The sequence below is a fragment of the Balaenoptera acutorostrata genome, chromosome 1 (assembly GCF_949987535.1).
Source record: "Balaenoptera acutorostrata chromosome 1, mBalAcu1.1, whole genome shotgun sequence".
Taxonomy (NCBI): Eukaryota; Metazoa; Chordata; class Mammalia; order Artiodactyla; family Balaenopteridae; genus Balaenoptera; species Balaenoptera acutorostrata.
In genome coordinates this window covers 104,220,985-104,238,119 of record NC_080064.1, presented here as the reverse complement: position 1 = coordinate 104,238,119, position 17,135 = coordinate 104,220,985, and the positions used below count along the sequence as shown (strand labels likewise).

At 44.1% G+C, this 17,135-nt stretch overlaps 1 protein-coding gene and 1 pseudogene across 4 annotated transcripts in view; both read right to left on the bottom strand.

Annotated features, from left to right (window-relative positions):
• The window catches only part of TTF2 (transcription termination factor 2), a 64,283-nt gene extending 60,466 nt beyond the window's left edge, over positions 1 to 3,817 (bottom strand). For all 4 annotated transcript variants that reach the window (XR_449914.2, XR_449915.2, XM_007169318.2 and 1 more), the window contains exons 1-3: positions 3,753 to 3,817; positions 3,571 to 3,673; positions 1,170 to 1,256 (exon numbers count right to left, since the gene is read on the bottom strand). Coding sequence is in view for 2 of the 4 variants with exons in the window: in XM_007169318.2 (XP_007169380.2) it covers positions 1,170 to 1,256; positions 3,571 to 3,673; positions 3,753 to 3,780 (218 nt within the window). In the remaining 2 variants the exon portion in view is untranslated. The remainder of the gene's footprint in view (positions 1 to 1,169; positions 1,257 to 3,570; positions 3,674 to 3,752) is intronic.
• Positions 3,818 to 12,515: 8,698 nt separating this feature from the next.
• Positions 12,516 to 13,583, bottom strand: LOC103020736 (WW domain binding protein 1-like; annotated as a pseudogene).
• Between the last annotated feature and the right edge of the window lie 3,552 nt (positions 13,584 to 17,135).

The following is a 17,135-nucleotide window of genomic DNA, read 5'->3' as shown; positions in this document are numbered from 1 at the left end:
ATGAAGAGTAGCTCCTGCTCGCCACAACTAGAGAAAGCCCGTGCGCAGCAACGAAGACCCAACGCAGCCAATAAATAAATAAATAAATAAATTCATTTTAAAAAAATGACTTACTGATACACACAACCACATGGATGAATCTCACAGATACTGTTACATAAAAGAAGCCAGATACTAAAGAATACATACAGTATGAATCAAAACAATGATTGGCTACAGTGGGTGGGGGGATTAACTAGAAGGGATCCAGTGGCACTTAATGGGGTAATGGAAATAAATATTCTATATTTTGACTGGGATCTTGGTTATAAAGGATGGGTATATATCTTTTTCAAAACTCAACCGGTTGAACACTTAAAAGAACTGTGCATTTTACCACATGCATAACTCAGTTAAGAAATATAGTAGTACAGGCAGTTTTCAGTTATGTAAAAATTGTGAAGATGGTACTTGAATGCCTATACTTGGGGGGAAAAATTTATCTAGAATATATAAATTCCAAACTGCACAGAATATCATATAAAAACATTACATCTGGCCCCTGCCTTCCTGGCCAGTCTTATCTTCTGAAGTCTCCACTTAAATATATGCTAAACTACCACTGAACCAAATGCTTGCAATTACTTCATGCCCCTGTACACTAATGCAGGATACTGATCTGTTAAATATGACCTCTTTTTTGCCCCTAGCGAATTCCTACTTATTTTTCAATACTCATGACAAATATCTGTCACCTATATAGACTTCTCTGCCCTTTCTCTGAGTTCCCATAGAAGGGAAACTAGCATTTATTGAGTACTTAACATACATTAGACATTTTTACACATTACCTCGTTCTACTACCAGAATGAGAAAGTTGACAAGTTAGTACAAGTTAATGACCATTGGTGGGCTGATGTTAAATTGGCTACTTGAGAGCTGGAGAGGGGGAGAGGTAGAGCAGTTTATCCAGAAATTAACCAGAAGTCAGGCTTCTCACATTAACCAGTAGCTCAGAAGTTAGGAAGTGACAGCCCAAAAGATATTCAATATATATAGAAATACCGTTTGTTTTTTAATGACTTTTAAAGAATAGTCAATCCTAGGAAAACACCTGACTGTAACCCCACCAGGCCAAGCAAAACAAAATCAAAAACAAATACACTTAGCTGTTCCTTCTGGACACTTACCTGTATTCTTTCTTGCCCTGTGATAGAAACAGACCCTGAAGCTCTACCACATAGTCCTCATGCAATAAACAATGAGAAACAGGAATGCTAGAGGGAAAAAAAATTGAAATTTTGTTTTAGGAGGCAAAGAATAGAGGTCAGTATCCTAAAATTAAATCCAGAATATGGGTTTTAAACTTAAGGGTCCATGTATGACCTCTACTGGGTTTGTAAATCCCACACACTTTTATGTCTAGGTGCATTCCTCTGCGGAAAGGGCCCACAGCTTTCATCTTTTCTCATGCCCCCAAATAAAACATGACAGTAAATATACCTATCTTTTTCCTGAGGACTCAAGTTTAAAACGATACTGTGCTATGTGACCACTATACTGCAATACCTCCAAGCTGTGAATTTTCCCCAGGTTCTTGCATCATCCTTTTTCCTGATAACCTGTTAACTGTCACTCAGTGTTGTTGGCATGCGAACTCTGCAAACACACTCTACTAATTTGCTTCATGCTTGGTTGGCATAAGTTCAACTCCTCCCTTCCAACTTCTTATTATGAAAGAATTTATGTATAACATTTGAGAGTGACGATCTAAAGTACTCTCACATGACCTGTGGCATTTTCTTTCTGTCTTTTTGCTTATATTCTGGTTACGAGACATTCCAAAGAGGTCGAATTTATCAAATAACCATCTTCATGTCAAATATTATTATACTAGTTTGTATAGCAATATGTTCTTATAAATGGTACGCCATATAAGGGCATTTTTCTCTTCACTTAAAACCAAATGTTATGCTTCCATTAATGTTTAACTCCTGCAAATCTGAATGTGCTTTCATGTCTCATGAAACTTGAGCTAGGTACTGAACCTAAGAAGCTCCATATAGATATCAGAAATTAAACAGTAAACTCTGACATAATGATATGGTGTTGATAGCTTGAGTATTTTTGTTTGGTCCCTTCTATCTTAAGATTTAACACTGATTTAAATAGAGTCATTTTGTATTTAATTAAATTGGATCCCAGTAATTTCTTTCAAATGTAAAAACTTATTAGAAGGCTAAGGAAATATTTTCTCTAAAAATTTATTTTCTAAATCTGAAAAAGGGTAAAAATCTTCCACTTAGTTTCAAAGCATAACAAGAACACAAATCATCTAAATCATTTGGGGGAAACATGAGAAGTTAATATACGTATTGAAAAAATATTTTCTAGTATTGATATCCATTATGTGCGCCTTACGTATGTAGAAAAATACCTTTTCTAAACCAAGTTCAGTAGAGAGCAGGAAAAATGCATAATGATGTGACAGTTTAAAATTTCACATAGAAACTGTGGACACTTGGTACTGTGAAAACATTAACAACACTTTATGAGAACAGTATTAACTTTCCTCACTTCAGAGAAGATGCTTAATATTTCTGGGTCTCAGCTTTCACCTTTGTAAAAAACTAGACTGCTGAATCAGATTTCTGATGTTTCTTTCAGCCTTAATCCCTAAAGTAATTTGTTTCTTTGGAATATCAATCTCACCACTTAAATGCAGAGAATACTATTTTTAAAGGGGGCTGTTAATCTGACTACCAGAGTGTTTTAACTTCAAACATTTAAAAACCAGTTGGAGGGCTTCCCTGATGGCGCAGTGGTTAAGAATCCACCTGCCAATGCAGGGAACACGGGTTCGAGCCCTGGTCCGCGAAGACCCCACATCCCGCGGAGCAACTAAGCCTGTGCACCACAACTACTGAGCCTATGCTCTAGAGCCCGAGAGCCACAACTACTGAGCCTATGCGCCACAACTACTGAAGCCCGCGTGCCTAGAGCCCGTGCTCCGCAACAAGAGAAGCCACCGCAATGAGGAGCCTGCGCACTGCAACGAAGAGTAGCCCCCGCTCTCCCCAACTAGAGGAAACCCGCGCGCAGCAACGAGGCCCCAATGCAGCCAAAAATAAATAAATAAATAAAATTTTAAAAGTAAGTAAAAACCAGTTCTGCCTAAAACTAGTGCAAAGCTGGCGCCAATTAATTTCTGCTATGCCTGTATGCCTCACTTAAATGGGAAGGGGGTAATGTTCAAGCAGGAGAAGGGAGGGTCAAGGCCTGACAGGTGAACAGAAACCCAGAACTGAAAAGGACCAGAAGGATCCAGATGTAGCCAATCCTCCAAGTTATAAGTGAGGGAATTGGCGGCCCAGAGAGGGAAAGTAACCAGCCTTGGGTCACACAGGAAGCAATGGCGGAGCGTGTCCCTAACATGCCACACTTTCCTGGGATTTCCAACTACTTAAAGGGCCCTGGCTCCGCAGACCAGGGGTCCCAGCTCTCCTAGTCCTTGTGGGAAGCGGGGAGCCGGAGAATTCTCCTGGGAGGCCACGCGCAGTCGCAGGGAATCGTGCCCAGCTCGAGACCTACTCGGTGGCCCGCACGAAGCTGCATGTGTCCGCCCGGCACACGTAGAAGCTCTTTCCTTTATTCGGGCCATCTCGGACGCCGGTCTTCAGAATACATAAGGTCCCTGAGGAGAGAAGGTCGACAATGATTACGCCACGCTAGGTTGACAGACCCCGAAGGACCCTAGGACCCTGACCTCCTACCGTGCTGCGGACACCCAACTACTTCCATCCCGCTGCTTCTTTCCTCTTTCCCGAAACCACCCCCACCTACAACGCCTGCTTCCGCCTTTTACTCCGCCCCCCTCATTCAGGAACCAATCGTCACCCACCTCCTGTAGTCTTAACCCCCATAATTCACCGCCGCGGCCTTAGCCCCACCCACCCCAGCTACTATCCGTTAATCAGACGGGGAGTGTGCTCACCTGCAACCAAATCACAGCCGCCCTAGGCTCGCGGCGCGCCGAAATCAAAAATGAGGCGAGGGGGCGGAGGGGAAACCTGGTCTGGCTGGTGGGGCGTGGCTGGTGCTAGAGGGAGGCTTGGGGGCTGGCAGGGCTTCCCGGACGAGGGAAGCTTTGCTTTGCAGGTCCTGGAAGACGAAAGAACGGGACTGTGAGCGGGGCGACTCTAGCGTATATTCATTTAAGATCTAGAGGCGGCCCTAGAGGAAACAGACGTTACAAACTCCTCTGCAAAGAAAGCTGCCTTCTCCCGGAGTCCAAGAGCGCCTGGAGCTTCGCGGTCATCTGCGAGCCGGGGCCTGGCGCTAGTGGGCGCCCTGCCTCCGCGAGGGGTCACTGGGGAGGGGAGGAGTCCCTGAGAAGGGGCCACCGCAGGAGGAGGCACTGGATTTGCAATTTAGGGGCGAGGGGCGGGGCGCGAGTGAGGGCCGATGGGGCGTCCTTTAAAGCTGCGGGGTGAACTGGCAAGTCTATCGTAGAGCAGGCATAAAGACTAGGGCTACACAACACAAAGCGCTAACCCATACATGTCTCTCTTGACAACCTGGTGACATGGGCAGCATTTTAAGGACCCCCGACACTCATAGAAGTTTGAGTGACTCACCTGAGGTCAGAGAATTAGCGAGTGGGCCGTCTGCCGACGGGTGCCCAGGGGACAGCGCAGCTGCCTCCTCTGTGTACTGCATGTTCTCTAGGCGCTCAGTGTAGGAGACCTGAGTTAGAAATGTCAAAGTGGAAACAGCAGGAGAAATAGATTGCCTTTGGTGAAAGGGAGTTTTATTTTGCACACTTTGTATTGTCAGACTTTTTCTACTAGTATGCTTTTTGTAATATTAAAAATCGAGGGTGAAGTTAAAAGAAAGGGACTATTTGAAATCGTAATCAGGTCTCTTAGTCAACAAAAAGGGAGGAATAGAAATCAGAGACTTATTGCAAGAAAGATGGCTTCGTCTTAAAACTACTGAGGACCATATGTCCAGACATATGGCGTGTGCAACTGTACTTATGGAGACCGTAGGACAGGAAATCTGCAAATTCTAGGAAATCTGGGCTATATAATAAATGTAAATGTCCTAGGGGTTCCAGAGGAGGGGAGACAAACTTGAGGTATCATTTATTTATTTTTTTAATAGATTTTATTTATTTATTTATGGCTGCGTTGGCTCTTTGTTGCTGCACGCGGGCTTTCTCTAGTTTCGGCGAGCGGGGGCTACTCTTCGTTGTGGTGCGCCAGCTTCTCATTACGATGGCTTCTCTTGTTGTGGAGCACGGGCTCTAGAAGCGCAGACTCAGTAGTTGTGGCTCACGGGCTTAGTTGCTCCGTGGCATGTGGAATGTTCTCAGACCAGGGATCGAACCCGCGTCCCCTGAACTGGCAGGCGGATTCTTAACCACTGCGCCACCAGGGAAGCCCCAAGGTATCATTTATTAATTAAATGAGTCCTTATTAAATAGCTTTCTGTGTGCCCAGTGTGGACCAGGTGCTTGAGAAATATACAATTCATTTTTTCATATACAAAGTTTAAGATGACTATTCTAACCACAAAGAGTTTGCTCAGTATTTGGAGGAGACAGAACTAGCACATATTGAACACTTAAATAACAATGTAAAATAGTATTTAAATGTCAAGATGAGTGGAGTTAGCAGTAAACTCTGTAGGACTAGATAAAGATGTGTCTGGAAGCAAAGTGGAATTAGTTTATACATAACTATCCCTTCTGAAACACCTATAGATAAATGTAGAGACAGGAAAGGAGCAAAAAACAAATAAATAAATAGAGGTATTTTCATTATTCCCAGATTGTAATTCTCGCATTGAGAGTTTTTTATGCACATTTTTAATAGATGCTGTGTTAAGAGAGGAGGACCATGAACACTGGATTTGCAGGAAAAGGGGCATGATAATTTAATTATTTCTTGAATAATATCTTTTTGAAACAAATAAGACAAAATTGGGGCCTCTTAAATATCCCATTGAGGAAGAAGCTCTTCCTCTGCAAGTATTCAAGCCAGTATCAGGTCCAACCCCATGAAAATGTGCACAGCCAAATCACAGAAAGGGGAACTATTTCTCCCATAAATTTGGGATATGCTAGAACAAAATGTTTAAGCTCTGGACAGTTTGTCCCACTTAATCATATTTATAAGAGTGAAAATACAAACAAGTTTTTTTGTGAAAGGTGGCCATAATGTTGGCATAAACTATAGTGAATTATACAATATACACTTTTCAAAATACATACATTAGTGTGTATATATTAACTTATTTTTAATTTATATCCTTAATTAGCCTGTAGACTCTTGGAGAGCCCTTTGGACACGATGTGCTTTACGGACCCCTATTTTGAGTAAAGTTGAGACTTTGAGTTTGTTTTTCTTTAAAACTTGATTGATTCAAAATGAATGGCTAGACTAAGTCCTAGAGCTAGATGGTTTAAATCCACAGGTTAATGAGCCAATACATTCTTTCTGTATGGGGCTGGTCAAACGTAAAGTATGTGATGGAACTGTTCTAAAACTGGATCGTAGTAATGGCTGCACAACTATTTACATTTCCTAAGACTCAGGGCACTGTACACTTTAAATAGGTGAATTCTATGGTGTCTAAATTATCTTTCAATAAAGCTGTTAAAGACAAAGATACACTGTATAAGCAATGCCAAAACATCTGCATGGAAAATAAAACCTAAGATCAATCACCTAGATGTTTTGACATCCTAAGGAAATTAATGGATGAAGGAGTAAATAGTAGAAACCCTTTAGTTTTAGATGGTATTAATCCTTAAGCAGAATGGTTCACTGACTTGTGGAATAAAATCCAGAGTGGAGCAAACACTCATTTTAATTCTTGGGGAAATGGAACAGTTGTATTTTATCTGGTCAGAATTGTGCTGGCTGGCATATATTAAATATGACAGGCATCCGTAAGATACTGGTGGTGAGAGTATCAGCTAGAAGTCACCCCTTGACATCCCTGTCACCGTCTGGATTGTTTTAAAATAATCAGCAATTCCAAATTTCAAGTTATTTGTAAAATTCAAAGTTCTATGCAACCTTTACCTTTACTCCTTATTTTAAAAATGAAATTGTCCGAATATGTTTTTCCAATTAGCTGATAATCTAAGTATATTTTGAATTTATATCCTTCTGGGTTTTTTGCTAATTGCTTTGGGGTGGGGAGTGGTAACTAATTTTAAACAGTAGATAAAGGATTTTTTGTCCCCATGAGGCACATTATTACTATAGGGAAACATCACTGTAGCCTAACTTCTGAGGTATATTTTGAGATAAGTGCTTTTACACGCATTCTTACATGTAGTTCTCACAGGTACCCTGGCAGTGGGTATTCCTCTATCCCCATTTTAAAGAATAGAACACCAAGGTTTAGAGTAGTTAAGGAGCTTGCCCCAAGGCCATGCTATTAGCCACTTCCTTATGAGCCTCTCCTTGAACTTTGGAACCAGAAGATTAATGTTTTCCTGGCTCAAAGTCAGAAAGCTGACACTGGACAGATCAGGGACTGGAAGCTATTTTGGGGGGACTCCCAATCCAGTTCTTGCCACCACAGTGTTTTTAGGCAGCATAAATTATTCAGTGATTCATTTAGGTATTTAACCTACACATAACCAAGCATTCAGATATTTCTGTTATACAGACGTGGCTCAACAAATCCAAGATAAAAAAACAAACCAAGTCCTGCCATCTTATAAATGATCACTAGGTAGCAGCATATTAACATAAAAGCCAAACACAAGGTCCACCTTTTCTGCTGTTTTCATTCTTTTTATTTAACAATATGTAATGGTAATTCGATTTCATTTTATTTTGTGCCTTTCAAATATATGACCATTTTAAACTTTGATAAAGGCACAGTCAGGATGAGAATATAGTAAAGACAAATCTGGTTATAATTGGAAAAATGAAGAGATTTTACAAATTCTTTTGTTGTACCATATTTTGTATTACGTTCCAAATGTCACTGGTCTTAAAATATTATCCCCAAAATGGTTCAAATCAGGCCCTCCTTCATCCACTTTTCTTTTTTGGTAAGTGTACGATTCAATACTTTTTTAGTAAATTTATAAAGTTGTGCAACCATCACCACAATCTAGTTTTAGAACATTTCCATCACCCCCCAAAACTTCCCTCAAATCTGTATGTAGTCAGTTCCCACTAACACCCCCAGCACCAAGGCCACCACTGATCTGCTTTCTGTATTTATAAGTATGCCTTTTGGGACATTTCTTATAAATGGAGTATACAATATGTAGTCCATTGCCTCTGTCTCCTTTCATTTAGCATAATGTTTTGAGGTTCATCCGTGTTGTAGTGTGTATCAAAGTTTCAATCATTTTATTGCTGAATGGTATTCCATTATATTTGGATTGTTTTCCCTTAGGGTTTACTAGCAATCATGTTGTTATGAACATTAACAAGTCTTTATATAGACTTTTTTTTTTTCATTTCTCTTGGATAGATACCTTAAGAGGAATTGCTGGTCAGGTGGTAAGTTTATGTGTAAATTTTTAAGGAGTTACCAGCTGTTTTCCAAAGTGACTGTACCATTTTACATTCCCAAGAGCAACATATAAAGGTTCCAGGTTCTCCACATCCTTACCAACACTTGTTATTGTCTGTCTTTTTTATTATAGTCATTCTAGCAGCTGTGAAGTGATATCTCAGCTTGGTTTTAATGTGCATTTCCTAACGACTATTGATGTTGAGCTCCTCTTCATGTGCTTATTAGCCACCATCTTCCTCTTTTTTTTTTTTTAATAAATTTATTTATTTATTTATTTATTTTTGGCTGTGTTGGGTCTTCGTTTCTGTGCAAGGGCTTTCTCCAGTTGCGGCGAGCGGGGGCCACTCTTCATCGCAGTGCGCGGGCCTCTCACTATCGCGGCCTCTCTTGTTGCGGAGCACAGGCTCCAGACGCGCAGGCTCAGTAGTTGTGGCTCACAGGCCTAGCCGCTCCGCGGCATGTGGAATCTTCCCGGACCGGGGCACGAACCCGTGTCCCCTGCATTGGCAGGCGGATTCCTAACCACTGCGCCACCAGGGAAGCCCCCATCTTCCTCTTTTATAATGGTCTTGAAAGGCCTTTTCCTTTAAAGGTTTGTATGAAACTTAAACTAAAACCTAAGCAAAATTGACATTAACTGTTATTAACTCAAGGAGATCAAAGAAATATTAACGTATAATGTTAATGTTTGTAGAATGTTAAGTAATAGAATTGCATATATACTATAATTATAGTCCTTTGAAAAATGTTTTTAACAACAAACTATTAACTCCTTTTAATCGAAGTATAGTTGATGTATAATATTATACAAATTACAGGTGTACAATATAGTGATTCACAATTTTTAAAGGTTATACTCTATTTATAGTAATTATAAAATATTGGCTATATTCCCCGTGTTGTACAATATAGCCTTGTAGCTTATTTTATACCTAATAGTTTGTACCTCTTACTCCCCTACCCCTATATTGCCCCTCCCCCCTTCCCTCTTTCCACTGGTAACTCCTAGTTTGTTCTCTATATCTGTGAGTCTGCTTCTTTTTTCTTTTTTTCGGGGATCGATTTTATTTGGGCTTCTCACAGTGGTTAGAGCCACTCTGTCTTCAGAACAATCACAGCACAGGAAATGCATCACCGAGACTGCCCCGAAAAGTCTGACCAGCTGAATGTTATTGCTTAAAATACACACATTCGCAATAACTGACAGAGGGTGATGTGCCTCACGGGGAACGTGTTAGCATTTGCAAATCTTCCGACTGTAGCACCAAACCCTCCACCAACCCTTTCTTCTTGTTCACCTGGAACACCAGACTCCCTCAAATCTCCCCGGCCCCCTCCCGAGTCCTTCAGCTCCCTCCTTCCGTCTTGCGTCGTGCGGGGCAGCCTCATGTAGCAGGGGCCAGGCTGTGACTCTGGACTCGAGCCCAGCTCCACCGCCTGCGTTTTCTTCTTCTCACGCCTTTCGCGTTGGATGCTGCAGTGAACCCAGCAGTAAACACGTGGACCAGGTCCCCACTCTGACTGGAGAAGGAATCCTGAGAGGGCCAGAATCCATCCCTTCAACCAGTTAACTCAAGCAGGGTTCATTTTGGTAAAACTTGATCTCCTTTGAGACACTTCAGTGAGTTGTTTGGGATAAAAACAAAAAACAAAAAATAAGGTGGCAGGAAAGGCATCTGAGGGCTGCTGGCACACTCCTGCCCACTCTCGCCACACTCCGGCCACGCGCTGGACCTCAGCAGAGGGAGGTAAGCCCTACGACACTGTGGAGGCCGCCAAACCCTCCTGGCAATTCTGGGCAGGGCTGATGTCTGGGCCACCGCCAGTCCGAGCTTGACACTGAAGATCCAGTCCAGCTTCTGTCTGAGGTTCCACCCTGGCCTTCTGTCCCGAGCGGTTGTGGACACCCCCGGGGGCTGACGCCGAGGGCCAGGAGCAGCTGAGGGAGGCAGACAGGCTCAGAGCACGTTTCCGTTTACAGGGAGCAGAACGCAGGCCTCCGAGTGTCCACGGAGCAATGTGCAAATTGCAGTGATGGGTAGAGTAAAACCTCTACTCGGAGCACAGCATCTCTGGCAAACGTGGGGACTGCCGCCGACAGCGCTGCTGAGTACACCCAAGTGCACAGTCAGACATTTGCTCAGCAAACAGTAAATGCGTAAAATAAATTACCTTGAGAGGGCCGCGCCTGCTCCAAACGCGTGGGTAACGTGAGCAGAGTGGCTGCCGTTCAAAGTGTAGTCACAGGAAAACAGGGCTGGGGGCTCACACACAACAGACAGACACACACAGGTTATCCAAAAAGTCGCTGTATACGGACTGCACTTTGTTCAACGTGGATTTTGGTTTTGTGGACTCCAAACTCAGACACTCGTTCACCTCACAGCCTTGGATTTGTCTATACTGTGTGTATGTGTATATATACATATATATATATACACATACACACAAATATACGTGTGTATTCATATATATATATATATATATACCTTCCTTTCTTACCATAACATCAATGCCTAGTCTGAATGTCATCGTTCAAGAGTGGGAGGAGAACCAAACTCTTCATATGAACAGGGCTGGACAGGGAATGTTAGTTTCGGCAGTTTGCTTTCTCCATTCAGATTATTCCTGTCAAAGCTCAACTGGTTTTTGAAGCCAAACTACAGTAATAAGGATCCTGTGGTCCTTCAGGATGGCTGCCTTCACCCTCCTACCTGGGCCACTTAGACACTTGACATAGGCTACAAAAATTAATTACCCCACTCAAGGGGGCGCGGAGCAGGGAAAGGGCACGAAAACCACAGATAACCAAGGCATTTTTTTCCAAATGGTCAGTCTGAAAAAACAAACAAATAAACAAAACAGCTTATTCAGAATCAAGAGAAAATACTGTGTGAGAGTCAGGCTGCGGGACCGCCCTTTCTCAGGACCCACAGTTTCCTCATTTGTTCGTAGAGAACAGTGAGACATGAAGGCCGGCAGATGTGTGCTTGGGATGGGGGAGGGTACTGGTCACCTGTGGGCACAGATCAAAGGGCAGAGATGCGGAAAGCTGCCCCTCTATCCACTGCCACAGCGCGGGGCCTCCTGCTCACCCGCAGAAGTTCCAGAGACAGCTCCCGCCCAAGCCTGCACACAAAACATCTCCTTCTGGCTCAACTGTAGCCAGGACTCTTTGAAGGCCAAGTTGGGAAAAAGCCACAAATTTTCCTTTTCTAATACAGAATTCTTGCCTGCCCACTGGTCAAGTTCTTATTTTCAGCTCACTTTTGTTGTTGTTGTTGTTTTAAAAAAAGAAAAAAAACCAAGAGAAGGCAGGTGTAATCTTCCGCACTGAACCAATCCGCAGCCAGCCAGGACCTGCTGGGAAGGGGCCCCTCCAGGATGCATCGTGCCACCTCGATCTCGTCACCTGGAATTTGAGAGCACAAGCCCTTTACCAACCCACCACGAAACCGCCGGTCAGCTCTCATCCTCCCACAGGAGGGGCCCAACTCCGGCCGCGGAGACACTGGCAGCGAGGAACGACAATCTCCGGACCTCTGGGGGCTTCACCCAGGGCTGAGACCTGCCACCTCTTTCGGACTGAGACGCAGCGCGGTTCTTGTAATCTCACACCAGAACATGAATCCACTCCATCACCAAGAGTCACCTCAGGGCACAGTCTCACCCCCTCCTTGGGGGCTTCTGAAACACACATCTCTCTGACCCAAGCAGGTAGTGACACGTGACTTGAAAAGAGGTAAAGGGGGACGGGGTGGGGTATGAGGAATGAGTCACAGGACAACTTCTTGGCCCTCCACGACACTGTGTTTCTATGCGGGGTGAGGCACCCACACCCCAAACTGTACATGGAGAGGCAGGAAAATGCAGGAGCAGAGGGGGAGAAAAAAAAAAAGGAACACAGTCACTTAATGCTTCTCTCATGGTTCCCTACCCTGGTTGCGTCGCCAAGTTCTCGGGCGCAGGCAGGGCCTGCTCTAGCTGGGGGAGCTGCTGCTCTGGGAGTTTAGGGAGTCCTGCTCGTTGATGGTGTTCAGCAGCAGGCAGGCAGGCAGCCGCGGCAGGTGGGGGCGCCCGGGCTCCCGGGCCTGCTCCTCCGAGGGCTGGCAGAGCCCTTCCTCCTCATCGCCAGGAGGCCGCATGTGGCAGCTGCGGCAGAAGTCCAGGGGTCCGTCCAGAGCATCGTCGATGAGCACGTTGAACTCTCTGAGGTCGTCATCATGGTGGCCCCGGTTGCGCACACACACCTCTGTGCCCGAGTCACCTGTGAAGCCGTGATGTCTGCCGGACGTCTTGTCTTTGCTGTCAGGGAGGGCGCCTCCCTGCTCGGAGCTGCACCCTTTCAGCAGCTCCTCCTTACATTCGGAATCCTTGTCCAGGAAGGCCCCAGGGTCCACCTCCCCCAGGCCGGCCACAGAGCCGCTGGGCTCCGTCCCAGGGGCTTTGGCGGCTGCTCAGGGTCAGCAATGCCCGGGGGGCGCATGCTGCTTCTACTGGGCCCGGACGAGGGGCTGCTCGGAGGCCCCTGGGAGCCCCTGGTGAGATCGGCCACACGGTAGGCAGTAGGCCTGTAGGGCCACACTGCAGGCAGCTGCTACTGCTGGAGCTGGAAGGCACTGTATGGTGGGGGAGGAGTTGGAGGCCGGTTCCACTTCCTCATAAGGAGGCAGTAAAGAGTTCGGCAAAAACCTGAAATAAAATGGCAGCGCTGAGTAATTGTGGGCTTCCCGGTAGGCGATCAGGTGGATTTCATGTTGCCGCTGTTGGGCCTGAAGGCGGTGCTTGGCTCGGCGGTGGTGGCGCACGCAGCAGCAGCTCAGGAGGATGGTGATGGTCCACACGAGCCAGAAGCACCAGAGTTCACAGTAGTAGCTGCAGTGCTGAGGCTGTCCACAGCAGTGTCCTGTGTCACAGATGTAGCTTTGATTGTTGGGACCCACGCAGGTTTCCTCATCCTGCGGGGGTTCAGCCCTGGCTGACGGGGGCCTGGGCAGCGCCTGGAGGAGCAGGAGCTCCATGCCACCCAGGAGCCTTCTCCTCTCCATCCCCCTCCTGCTCCTCCGCCACGGCACGGTCACCTCCCTCCTCCTCCTCCCTCTCCTCCTCTTCCCTCTTCTTCCTTCTTCCTGCTTCTTGTTTGTTATATTCACTAGTTTGTTATATTTCTTATATTCCATATAAGTGAGATCAGGCAGTGTTTGTCTTTCTCTGACTTATTTCACTTAGAATAATGCCCTCCAAGTCCATCTATGATGCTGCAAATGGCAAAATTTCATTCTTTTTTATGGCTGAGTAGTATTCCATTGTGTGTGTGTATGTGTGTATAGATATATCTCATCTTCTTTTGACTTCTTTTAACAAACTATTAACTTTTAAGACTATACTCCATTTGTATACCTCTGAGAGGTTGGGTTGGGAGACCAGAGCAGGTTTCATTTTCTGCAATTCACATGTATTGCTCTTACGACTTAAACAAAAATCTAATAAAGATATTAAAAGCAGATGCAAGGGAAAAATAACAGAAGACATGCACAAAATTAATAATAATGCCAATTAAGGTGGAAGGCTTACTGGTAGCTTTTTTCTCTTTTTCCCCATTTTTCTATACAGCCTGCAATGTTATTATACTATCAGTTGTAGGACCCACATCTCCACACCTCACCACAGCACCTCTTAAACTTGCTTAGTTCTCAATCTAGCTATTTAATGCTGACCTTCCTGTAATTAATCCTTTCTTGTGTTTTCTTAATTCATCCCATTTCCTTTTTGATGTCGAATTTCAATTTTATAGCAAGATCTCTTTTCCCTTAACTCTATTCTAGTTATTTTGCTTAATTCTAACCTTATCCTCAACTCCAGTTCCAAATATTACTAGAAGGAAAGGACACTTCTCACTTGTTTTGTAAAACGCTTGCCTCTTTAGAGATTAGATCACGTAGAGTCTCAAGGCCACTTGTGGTTCTGTACTTGTTTTCTGGCAGTCACTCTGAGTTGCATTTCTTCTGGAAGGCCACAAATGACACTAGGGTAGATTCCAGGTTCTCAAGTTGAGAACGAATACACTGCCCAGTGCTTCAAAGCCCTCTACCATGATGTTTTGAGCCTCCCTAGGGGCTGGGCTCTTAAGAGCTGAGGAAACTCTGGCAGAGTTCTGGCTGGTTCTCCCTACATTTCCCTTCTGAGTTAACCTCGGTGCTGGAACAGAACAGCCTCTGTTTTCTGCTATTTTTCAGCACTAAAACAGTCTTAAAGAACTCATCAACCTTTTTATAACGTGAATCAGATTCTGTCTCTCCTTGCTTAAAACTCTTCAGTGGCTTTCTATTGAACTTAGGGAAAAAGTGTAAATTCTCATCTTTGTTCGCACAGGGCTCCATGTGATCTGGCTCTGCCTATGTCTCCCTCTCACCTCTGCCATCCTGTTCCTTGCCTCCTGTGTTCCAGTTACCCTGACCTGCTTTCCCTTCCTCAGTGTGCCCAGCTTTGTCTTACCAAGGAGGCCTTTTTTCATGTTGTGCTTTCTGCTGGGAATGTTTCTCCTAGTTCTTTAAAAGCCTATCCCCTCACCCTTTAGGTCTCACTTAAGTATCCCCTCAGTGAGACTTTCCCTGACCATTTTATCTATGGAGGGCCTTCCTAATCTTTCTCTATCTCAGCACCCTGTTTGCTTTCTACATAGCATTTAGTTTATAGTAAGTTGTCGCTTACCTGTTGATTGTCTGTTTCCTCCATCGATTATATATGTAGGTGCCAAGAGAGCAGCTTATGTTTTGCTCACCACTCACTATACACACGGTGTGTAGAAATTCAATACATACCTTTTAAGTGAAATAAATTAAACCATAGAGTGGAAGGGACCCTCAAGTCACCTAGTGTGTCCTCCCAATCCACTCCACATCATCCCTAATGGGTCCAAGTTGGAAAATTCCTGTCACAGCAAATTCTCTATTTGGGTATCTCAAAATGTCAATTAATTCTAATGTATATTGAGCAGAAATCTATCTTTCTGTCTGAAACTTCCCTTTACTCGTCATCTGGAGTTACACATAAGACACTAAATTCTTTTCAATGTCACTTTCAAATATTTGAATATGACTATCTCATCCTCCCCACACTCTGCACATATTCTCAAATTCCTCAGAGAAACTGCTCCAACTGCTTCAATTACTTCTCTCCTCGCCAGACCCCCTCGTGGGCATTTTTCAATGAATGTTTGCTTAATTTGAGTCATCTCAAATAGAATTCAATATGAAGAATACTGTGAGATAATTATCTCCTTTTTTTTTGGATATGACCACTTTATGTATGCAATATAAATCTGCAAAAATTTTTTCTCTCTCTCTTTTTTAACAAATGTTACGCTATGTAATATGTAATTTGGAATACATAAATATATGGTATATATGGAATATGTAATATACGTAATTTGTAATACATGTATATGTAATATATGTAAATATATGTAATTTATATCAAGAGTGAAATCAACCAAAACCACTGCTTTCATTACTCATGCATGAACTCATCTCCCTTACCTGGTGCATCTAATTGCTTGAACTTAACTATAGCTTCTATCTTCCATCTTGTTAGTTTTGATCCATCATTCTAACCTGTCTAGATCTTTTTGAATCTTGTTCCTGTCAGTTGACTTATTAGTGCTATCTCCTGGCTCTGTGTCAACTGAACACTTGACAAGCTTGCTCACTTTGATTTCATCCAAGTTGCCAGTAAAAATGCTGAACAAGGCAGACACATTAGCACAACCCGGAGAGCTCTCTTCCAGGTAAACATGGCACCTTGGTCATCACGCTTTGGGTGTTGTCATTCAGTCACACATGGAGTCTCATTAATGCCACGTTGCTCCTTCTTGTTCAAATACCCCACTGCAGGTCATGCATGCTCTATCTATAGCTGTCCCTTGATGTCCCAGCCTGCAAAGCATGGCAGAAAAGGAAGTGAGGTGAATCTGGGTGATTTCTTTTCGTGGTGAGCAGCACAGGTAGCAGCCTAGAAGCCTCAGGGTGATGTAGTTCTTCAGGATGAAGGCTCCCATTCAGTCACATCATCTCCTGTCTCATTGATTTGCCTCACAGCACCTGTCACTTCTCACATCTTATCTAATCTGCAATGCCCTTCTTCTCCCTCTTGGTCCTCTCTCAAGGTTTACATGCATTTGGATGAAGGCTAGGAAGTTTCTAAGGGAGCGGTTTGCTACAATCCAACAATGAGAAGAAGAGTTAATAATTCTTTTGATGAAGATCTGAGGCAGCCTTCCTGGGCAGCCCAGGACATCCCCTTCAAAAGATCTAGCTCTTCCTAGCTCTTCAGTTCTTCTTTAGTAGTCTCTCACCCTCCCTTTCCTGGACTGACTTCCAGCTTACTCTGAGCAGAAGTTGACAGACCTGTTTCCACACACAGTAGACAGAACTTGCTCTCTACTCTTCCAGAGAGACGACGAGCCTTGCCCCAGTGCTGTGGGACTGCTGCCTCTCCTGGCATCTGAAGGGTTTCTTCCTGAAAGCTGGTGGTCTTCTTCCTTCAGAAGCCACCGGCACCTGGTGCAGGGAATCAGAGAGACCCACCTGAGCCCAAGAGAA